Source organism: Vicia villosa, unplaced genomic scaffold (genome assembly GCF_029867415.1).
Source record: "Vicia villosa cultivar HV-30 ecotype Madison, WI unplaced genomic scaffold, Vvil1.0 ctg.000359F_1_1, whole genome shotgun sequence".
Classification (NCBI taxonomy): Eukaryota; Viridiplantae; Streptophyta; class Magnoliopsida; order Fabales; family Fabaceae; genus Vicia; species Vicia villosa.
This window is the reverse complement of record NW_026705162.1, coordinates 236,854-247,525: the sequence shown is the minus strand read 5'-3', so window position 1 is coordinate 247,525 and position 10,672 is coordinate 236,854. Positions and strand designations below refer to the sequence as shown.

At 38.9% G+C, this 10,672-nt stretch overlaps 1 protein-coding gene across 1 annotated transcript; it reads right to left on the bottom strand.

The window, feature by feature from the left end:
- Nucleotides 1-1,916: 1,916 nt before the first annotated feature.
- Nucleotides 1,917-2,595, bottom strand: LOC131627341 (auxin-binding protein ABP19a-like). Its single transcript, XM_058898186.1, has one exon. It carries the CDS (start codon nt 2,593-2,595, stop codon nt 1,942-1,944), a length of 654 nt encoding a protein of 217 aa, XP_058754169.1. The 3' UTR covers nt 1,917-1,941.
- Between the last annotated feature and the right edge of the window lie 8,077 nt (nt 2,596-10,672).

Here is a 10,672-nt window from a genome sequence, read left to right as displayed (position 1 = left end):
TGTTTATGAATAGTATATGAACATTAACTTTTAATAGAAAAACACACTTGGTTAATAAAGTCAAAAAAATTGGTTAATGAAATGATGAAGTTGGTTAATAAATATCCTGATGTTAAAAATATTTTTTAGTAAAACGAAGTTGGTTAATATAGTGTAAAAAGTTGGTTAATGAAGTTATAAAGTTGGTTAATAAACTGTCCAGATTTTTAGTTTGAAGTTGGTTAATAAAATATAAAAAGTTGGTTAATGTAATTATAAAGTTAATTAATTATATAATTTTATTTTCATATTCTCTCAATCTTAAAAATAAAAAAAATATATTTAAAAAAAAATATTATTATTATTATTAGATTTCACTATTCACTGTATAGATGAATAGTAAAATAGATGTAGGTGTAAGAAAATGGTGTATGAATATCATTTCTCTTGTCAGAATATTTTTTTTTTTGATAGAAAAACAAGCTTCATTAATATTCAATCAAGCAAGAATTACAAATGTTAGGACAGAATTGAAATGGAACATACTCCATACATAGCCTAAAAGCACTTCTAACATAAAACACTACATAGTCATAAGAGACATTATACATATAATTTTCAAAAGCTAAGGCACAATCAAACCAAATCCAACGACATATCAACGAGCAATCCACTCTCTTGCAAACACCATCAATGGCAATGTAGAAGCGAGAATCCATAGTCTTTTTCCAAATCCAATTAAGGATGATTTCTTTGACTTGTGTTTGCACATTTCGACTTTCTTTGGTCTCAAAATTGCCCCAATTTTTTGAGTGTTCACAAATTAATAGATGACTAGAGATAGTTATGGAATAGATGTTGAACTCATAAGCTTCCTCAATCACTATGAAATGCCAATAGACACACATAAACATGTTATAAGACACAAAACTCTTTTGAGGCATTTTGTCAAACACCAAGAGTGCATCATTTACCACTAAAACACAAAAACACAAAACATAAATTAATAAACCGAAGTTAAACATCCCTGTTAGAATTTGCATATTGTATAACCATGGCGGCTTCGGTGGTGGACGACAAATTTCGGACAACGGAGTTGTATGAGCAGCTCCTTGAAGGAGAGGAGCATCCATTGTTGTTGTGTTTGAGGTGTGTAGAAAAATCACAACTAACTTGTCGTTTCTTCTTGGCGGTGGTGGTTCCGGTGGCGGCCTTAAAAGAAGAGAAGAAAACTTGGCGGTTGGTAGTGGTTGAGAGAGGGAGATTCCGGTGAAAAGTTTGGCTATGGTGAGGGAATGAGAAGGAAGAGGGATGGAGAAGAAAGTTCTCTCAAAAGAGAGGGAGGGTGCCACCATAGAGGTGGAAGGAGAGGACCACCATGGAGGTGGAGAAGAGCCACCAAACCCTAAAGGGTTGGGGAAAATTTTTCTAGAGAGAAGGAGGAGCATCTCTCTCTAGAAATTTGGTTTTTCTTTTTCTCTTGTCAGAATATTAGTATTAAAAGAAATTAACGAAGTTTGGGAGGTAGATGGGTAGAAAGTGAGAGATAAAGATATATCAGATTATTGTTCGTTTTGAATTAAATGTTCAAAGGTTAACCGATGGCCAAAACCATTTCGGGTGAATAACCAACGGCTTGACGACGAATATTTTGTACCAATTGCAGAAGATATAATTGGAATTCCTTTAACATAACAGAGAAAAAATCATTGTTACTAAATGAAAACCTAAATCTATTGGAGTATAAACAATGAATTTTTTTACATCTTGTAATTTACTTAAGAATATTTAAAGATGCAGACAGTAATAGACAAGTAATTATTGATAAATAATTTAAAGGTGCTACTGAATTTTCATAAAATAAAAGTAGTGAAATAATATTGATACATGGAATAACGAAACACACGTACATAATAATTAAAATTGAAATCATTAAAACAAACATAGAAGTAATAATCCTAGCTAGCCACTGCCACCAAACAGAGCCTTAAGCTTGATAATTTGTGAAAAATCAAGAAAAGTAGACTGTGAAATTATAGAAGTTGGTAAGTCGTTTGCAAAGAGTAGATGATCAAGAAAGTGAAAGCTAGGGTTTGAGGTAGTATAAGTAGCAAAAGCAACAGCCACAGTATCACCAGAGTTAACTACAAAATGCACTACTCCTTCTGGAAATACCATAACATCGCCGGGCTTAATATCTTTGACAAAAACAAGATTCGGTGGCGTTACAAATCCAGCTTTTAATTGTCCTTGAACCATGATAAATAATTCAGATGCATGCGGATGAAAGTGCATTGCAATAGTTCCATTTACGCCCACGTCGACTCTTGCCGCAGAGATATCAAGTCCATTCAGACCTGGTAAATTGTTGACTGATGCAACGGTTAATCTAATATTGAATGGGTCTATTGGTTTTCCAGAAACAAAGCCAGAGAAAACAAAATCGTCCACGGTTACATCTTTTGGTGGTTTGCATTCATACCCTGAAGAGGTGTATGGAGTGAGTAGGTTTGCTACACAGAAATCAGAATCACCATAGCAAGAGACTAATTGGAAGGTATATGAGGATGAGAAGAGAGCAATAAACAAGAGGAGAATAATAGCATTCATCTTCATTTTGAAAATTGAATTTTGGTTATGGAAATGTGGGATAGGCTCTTGCTATTTATATAGATGGGACTGAGTAAAACATTCTACGTAGCTGTAGCGGTAGAATGTAACTAGTAATTTCATTTTCTTAAGGCATAGTAAATATAGTAATTTTTTATATCAAACTTTGGTTATGACTTTAATTATAAAGAGGGTGTTCGCGGTACGGTTTAGGCGGTTTTGACGATAAAAATCATTCAAACCGCACAAAAAAAATGTGCAGTTTAGTTCGGTTGACTTTTGAGAATAAAACTGAACCAAACCAAACTAATACGGTTTAAGTTAGTTTTATTTTTACAAAAAAAATAATTAAGTCATACATAGATATATAGAGGAAAATATAATTTTGTATTTGATCATTCATACATTACCATAAAAAAGTTTATAACTATCAAAATAAGTTTAAAATTTAATACATAAAATTGTATCTTATAAATTTATTTTAAATCTAAAAATTGATATACATGAAATTGCATTCTTAAATAAATATCATACAAAGAATAATTTATCAAAATAGTATATATAAATAAATAATATTTTATTTTTTGTTGATACATAAATTAAAATAAATATCCATACAAAGAATATAATAAAATATACATGCTTGTTGATTTTTCTAAAGATTTAAAGAAATATATATTGGTTACTAAGATTTTGTAACATAATGCGGTTTGATTTGGTTCGGTTTGTAAAATACAAACTGCAAACCAAACTGAACCGCACAATTCTGTTAGATAATGGTCTAAATACATCCGAACCAAATGCGATTTTTTACATTTTTGATTTGACTAAGTTCGGTTTTACGGTTTTTAATTGGACCGGTTTGATTTTGAACATCCCTATTAATTTGCTAGATCAAATTTGATTTCTTATGCATGCTTCATTTAGGTTTCATCTATAAATGATAACATGTTTTCTACTATTGTTAACACGGTTTCTTTCATTGATGAGAAGTAAATGAAATTATACATAAATACACACATAAGACAAATAAATAATTACATTCTTTATCTATATATTAATTACAAATGTACAAAATTTGGATTAAGTCGGTTTTACAATTGGAACTTTCTAATTTCAAAATGTAAAACCATCTCACAAGCAAGAGCTTGAAAATATTCCTTTTGTTTTAGTTATGACCATATTAATAAAGACTATATAGGCTTTACTTAGATAACTTATTTTACACTCAACTTGTATTAATTATCACCTCGGAAATAGGTGATAGTCAAGATTTTGAAGACATCTCTAGTAATTCATCCCACCTGGGCAACTCTATGACAGACTCAGAAGTAATTAGATGCAACAAAAGAATCGTCAGGAAAGAGTCTGAGGTGGGTAGCAAATTGTGGGAATCCATATCTAAGCTGGGCGTTGTGAGCAGGGCAGATGAAGCTTTATGTATCAAAGTTTTAGAGGATATAGAGACCAGGGACAAAGAAGGTGTAAGGTCCAAGAAGGAGGTCAAGTTGCCTGTCAAATGAATTTGCTCTCGTTCAATATCAGAGGGGGTGGTAGCTCTGTTAAAAGGAGAAGAGTCAGTTTTCTGAATAGGTCTGGGAAGATTTACATTTGTTTGTTGCAAGAGACGAAATTGTCTAGCTTCGGTGATTCTGCGGCTTTCTCGTTCTGGGGGAATAAAGAAGTGGATTGGTCGGCGTCGCATTCCAGTGGCGCTTCAGGAGGTATGGTTATTCTTTGGGACAAATCTTTATCTGTCAATTTCAGTTTCAAGGATAAAGGGTACATGGGCATAAACTTAAGTTGGAAAGGTTGTGTTTATAATATTGTCAACGTTTATGCTCCGTGTAACGCTGCTGATAGGAGGGCTTTGTGGTGTTCTTTGGTGGATAGAAGGATTAGAAGTGGGGGAGAAGAGTGGTGTCTTGGAGGAGACTTTAATGAGGTGTCTTGTAGGGAAGAAAGAAAAGGGGAGAGGGTCTGTCATAGCAGTAGAAACATGGAAGAGTTTAGGAGTTTCATTGATCTCATGGACCTGGTCGATTTACCGTGTGTGGGAGGCAGGTTTACTTGGTTTAAAGACAATGGAAAATCTATGAGCCGTCTCGACAGATTTCTGGTTTCAAACAAGCTCATTGATGATTGGAATATTATTGATCAAAGAGTGGGTGCGAGAGACGTTTCCGACCACTGTCATATATGGCTTAACGTGGGAAAGTTAGATTGGGGCCCTAAGCCATTTAGTTTCAATAACGCCTGGTTTGCTCATGATGGTTTCTTAAAGTTTGTAGAAGAGGAATGGGCCAAGCTTCATGTGGATGGAAGTGGGGAGTTCATTCTGTTTGAAAAACTTAAAAGATTGAAAGTGTGTATTAGGAAGTGGAATAGAGAAGTGTTTGGGTGGATTGATTTACATGTTGCGGAGAAGGTAGAGTCTCTTAATGTTCTGGATAACCTGTTGGCTTAGAATCATGGAGAAGACATTAAGAGGTTGGTAGATGATAGATTCAATGTGTCCTCGGATATCTGGAATTCTTTGTTGCTGAAGGAACGCATGCTTAGGCTGAAGTCTCGTCAGCTTTGGTTAAAAGATGGTGACAGTAATTCGAATTTTTTCCATAAATCGTTGAAAGAAAGGAGGAGAGTGAATGCTATTACGGCTGTGGTGTCTGAAGGAGGCAGAGTGGAGGGTGTCGAGGCTGTCAAAAGCGCGGTTAAAATGTATTTCGAAACTTTGTTTAAAGAACCTATGCGGGGCAGACCAATCCCGGAAGGTCTGGACTTGAAATCTTTAAATGATGAGGACAGAATTTTGTTAGAGAGACCGTTTGAGGAAAGCGAAGTAAAGGATGCGGTGTGGGCTTGCGATGGTAACAAAAGTGCTGGCCCTGACGGTTTCTCCCTTGAATTCTACAAAAGGTGCTGGAGTTTCATGAAGAAAGATGTGTTGAGGTTTGTGGAAGATTTCTATGGAAATGCTGAACTGTCTAAAGCCTGTTCTTCCTCTTTCCTTACCCTTATTCCGAAGATAAAAAACCCGCAGCTTCTGACCGAGTATAGACCTATAAGCCTTGTTGGAAGCCTATACAAAATCCTTAGTAAATTGATATCGACTAGGCTTAAAACTGTGATTGGTAAACTAGTTTCGAGCTGCCAAACAGCATTTGTTCCTGGCAGGAGTATCTCTGATGGTGTTTTGCTGTTAAACGAAGTTCTTGATTTGGCTTGTAGGGAGAAAAGAAGTTGCTTGGCTTTGAAGGTAGATTTTGAAAAGGCATACGATTGCGTTAGTTGGGACTTTTTAAGGAGGACGTTGCATTTGTTTGGCTTCGGGAATCGTTGGATTCGTTGGATGGATTGTTGTGTTTTTAATATTCACTTGTCCATTCTTGTAAACGGGAGCACCACCAAGGACTTCAAAGCGGAACGTGGTCTTTGTCAGGGAGACCCCTTATCTCCCTTCCTATTTGTGTTGGTTGCGGAAGTTTTAGCAGGGCTGATGAAAAAGGCTGTGGACAGTGGAGAATTCAGAGGCTTTAGAGTGAACGAAGAGGTTGAAGTTAATCTTATTCAGTTTGCAGATGATACTATCTTGGTGGCGGAGGGAATTAGCGATAACATTTGGATTATGAAATCCATTTTAAGGGGGTTTGAGATCATGTCTGGCCTGAAAATTAATTTTAATAAGAGCAGAATTTACGGTATTCATGTCAGCCAATGGTTAATGGAAGCAGCGTCAAACTTTTTATCGTGCGATATTGATCATCTCCCGTTTAAATATATTGGTGTTGTTGTTGGGACTAGTCCTAGAAAGTTGTCGATGTGGAAAGGTCTAATTTCTAATCTGAAGAACAAGTTGTCTACTTGGAAAGGCAGGTATCTCAACATGGCTGGTCGGGTGGTTCTTATCAATGCCGTCTTAAACGCTATTCCCATCTATACGCTATCCTTTTACAAATCTCCGTCAAAAGTGATTCAAGAGATACGCCGTATTCAAAGTGATTTTCTTTGGCAAGTTCGGGATGGTAATCATTCTATTCACTGGATTCGTTGGAGTACCGTTTGTCTATCCAAGGAGAAGGGTGGCCTAGGAATAAAAGACGTGAAGACTTTGAATCTAGCTTTGCTTAATAAATGGAAGTGGAGAATAATTAATGAGAAAGAAGCTGCGTGGAAAGACATTATCATCCACCGTTATGCTAATCCGGTGCTGAAAATTTTCGTCGGAGATGACAGTGTGCTGAGCAAGAAGGACTCCATTTGGTGGCGAGACTTGATCTTGTCAGAAGATTCTATTAACTCTAATTCTTGTTTTACAGGTGCTGTTTTTAGCAAGGTCGCGAATGGTCAAGGAACATCGTTTTGGTTCTCTAATTGGCTGGGCCAGCAATCTCTGAAGAATGTTTTTCCGGAGGTGTTCGCCGCTGCTCTTGATACATCCTGCAATGTGGAAGATGCAGGTTTTTGGCAGGATGATGTTTGGCATTGGAATTTAGATGGCATTGTGGAGCCTCTAAATCCAGTTGTCCAGGTTTTAGGAGGCGAAATCAGTGTTATGCTTAACAGTGTGACTATGAATAGAGAAGAAGAAGACAACTTTATTTGGATAAAGAACAATGATGGTCTTTTCACGGTTCAGTCCTGCTACTCCTGGTTTACGGCGGATAAAGTTTCGGATTCTGTTTCTCCTGTAGTGTTGGGGGCGTTATCGCACTGTTGGAATTCTGTAGTTCCCAAAAAGTTGCAGTATTTTGGATGGAGATTGCTCCATGACAGACTTCCTTCTAAGGACCAGCTTTTTAAACGTGGCATAATTACGGAAACCACCCATCTCAGGTGCGTTTTTTGCTCGTTTGATGAGTCGGCTGTGCATTTGTTTCAGTCATGTCCTTTTGCGGATAACATTTGGAGGAAAGTCTTCGCTTAGATTCGGTCGATTGCGGAATTAAGCGTGGATGAATTCAAGTCTTTCCTTTTTAACAGTGAGAAAATCTTGAGTAAGAGGAAGCGCAAAGTGGTGTCGGTGATTTGGTTTGTCTCTGTCTGGAGCTTATGGCTTATGAGGAACGATATTATTTTTAACAATGCTAGTCCGAGTTTCGTCGATTGTATGTCGGCCATTGTCTTTAGGTCTTGGAATTGGCTTTCCTCCTTTTGCAAGGTTGTAGATTGTTGTAATTTCTATACTTGGAACTCTTTTCCTCTCCTTTGTTTTGAGATGAAATAGTTTCTTTCGGTGTTTGTTTTGTTCGGGTGAAGCTCCCTTTAATAGATTGCTTGCCTATTAAAAAAATCACCCCGTTCCCATTGAGGATTTTGGGTCTATTAATTTTTTTTACACCTCTATTACTATTAGCCTATGAAATATTAACGAGGGACTGCGATTGTTTAAATAATATTATTTTGAAATTAAAAGTGTTATTTATTTTAATACAATTTTTTTATTTATTTTACAAAAAAAAATAACTTTCTCATTGTTGAATTACTTATGGTTGATTTATCCGGTAGTTATTGATATATTTCTTCTGATTTAATATTATTTTTCATCAATTACTTATGTTTGAGCAATCTAATGAGTTTTTTTTCTAATTTGTTTTTACTTTTGTGTTATTAATATATAACCCTAAACCCTAAACCCTAAACCCCAAACTAACTCTTTGGAGTGAAGTTAAACCATAGTCATTCACCAAACCATGTATAAGATATTGGAAATACACAATAAAATTCAGTCTAATAGTTTGGGGATGGTTGATCCTAACCTAATCTCATCATTTATGAAGATCTGACATTCACCGATTTCGTCATTTCAGATGTCATTTGACATTACAAGTGTAAATTATTGTAGTATTGAAGTCATTCAAAAGCTCTTAACATTAACGATGTTGCTTCCAATGAACGAAATTTCTTTCAATTCAATATAATTTTGAGCAACAAAAACTCTTACTTCATTCACGTATAATTACATCTTTGCAATATAAGGCATTTAAGAAAATATTTTTACACAGAATTATGTCCTCGCAAAGAGACATGATCGTACCTTATCAGAAGAATCGTCGCTGGCTGCTCGGAATTGGATCTTCGTGAAATGAGGAGGGGGTGTACCTGCAAGGTACTCCGATGCCAAAGTGAGAAGAGGAGCAAAGGAGCGCAAGTACAAGATAAAGTGAGTAAGAAGTGAATACCTGACCCTCTAGTAAAAGAGGGTATTTATAGACCCAGCGTTGGGCCATGATCTCGCTATTGGGTTGGACTTCCAAGCCCAACTAGGAGACTGCCAGGTTTCCTGAGCGGAAATATCGGAGGTGCGTGAGTGCCCTCTGTCCTGGTTAACCGCTCCGAAGTTTAAGGGAGATGCGGTCTTTTAGGGACCACGTGGACTCCGTATTATTCGGGGGGTTGGATGTGAAAGGACCCTCACGAGGAGCAGGGTCCTCGGCAGAGAGGGTGCTCGCGGAGAGCAGGGTCCTCGGCAGAGAGGATGCTCGCGGGGAGCATCTCTTCCGGGCGTCAGATGGCTCACGAGGAGGGTCATGCCGAGCATAATGAAGACGGGCATTCTAGACCCAAATGTGGATCACAGGGATCTGGGTCTCTGAGGTTCAGTGGGCTGAAACCATGTTGGGCCTAGTCTTAGCCTAGTCCAGAACAGGAGCCCCCCAAGTCGGAGTTTTCTGGTCAAGGAGCTGCGACTTTGGTGATGCCCGGCCCTGGTAGGATGGATCCTCGTCAAGTGGATGTGCTCGGACTGATTGGTCTGTGGGTTGGAACGAAAGGTCGCGCGTGTGTAACACGCGCTGACGTGGCATAGGCAATGATTGCCTAGGGTCTAGATGGCGGCTCTTGCCAGGGGGCGTGACGTTTCGCCTTCCGAGCTTTTTCCCTATAAAAAGGGGGGAGTCCTCACATTTAGGCATTTTTTTCTCTCTGCTCGCATGCTCGGCTTCAGGTAGACGATCCCCGGAATCAGTTGTTCGTCCCATCGTTCGTAGTAGTAACCGTCATTCGCCGAGGAGTTCATTCTAGCAATCATTACCATGTCTTCAGGTATGCTTACGAATCTCTTCGACGTTTTTATGCCTTTTTCGTAGGGTTTCGAGAGCTGGCGATTGCTTACTTTCGCTGTTCTCTCCATCTACGTCTGCTGAGTCCTATGCACAGTTGTTACTTTCTCCTCGGGTTATCCAAGCGATGCCCGGGGGTTAGTTTGTGGATTAGATGGCGTTCACGGTTAGGTGCTCGTGGTTTTTTAGATCCAATTGCCGCAATCACGTTCCCTTTTGCCAAGTTTCGGCGTGAGTCCTCGGCTGACGAACGTTTTTTCCGATGGGGGTTTAGCCGGGGGCTCTACCGCTCCTGCTCTACCCTTTCGCTTGCGTTGAGGTGGAAGGGTGAATTTGATGAACTGTCGAATTCATTTTTTCCTTCTGCATGCAGGTGAATCTGATTCGAGTGCCAGTTCGGAATCTGGCTCGTGGGCCAGTGAGTCGGAGGACACGACAGCGAGCAGCTCTGATGTTGAAGTTCTTGGAGTTCAAAACGCGCCCGCCACAGCCGAGGAGACCCATGAAGATTCCTCCGGTCCGGACGCCGAGGGAGGGGTTTCTCCAATGCCTCTCTTTAGTTATGAATGCACGGTCGATCTTGACTGGGTGGCCGACGAACCTATGTCGGTTGTTTCTCGATACACCGAATCCTTAGACGGAACTTGTATGGAGATTGAGGTCTGGGGAGATGGTGATGAGTTGAACTACCAAATAGGGTGCCCGTCCCGAGATGAGCGCATATGTTCTCGGTTTGACGGGGACAGTTTCGCTATGTACGAATATGTGTTCAAGGAGCTTGGTTTTCGTCTGCCCTTCTCCGGCTTCCAGACTTCTTTGTTGGCGTTTCTTGCCCTGGCGCCATCTCAATTGCATCCGAACACCTTTGCTTTTATGCGGGCATTCGAGATTGTTTGTGACTACTTGGGTATCGGTGCTACGACTGCCTTGTTTGGCCGCTGCTTCCGTGTCCAAAGACAGACGGCGGACGGGCGATATAGCTGGGTCTCTTTTAGGAATGCCGACAGAAAACTTTTCGGGAT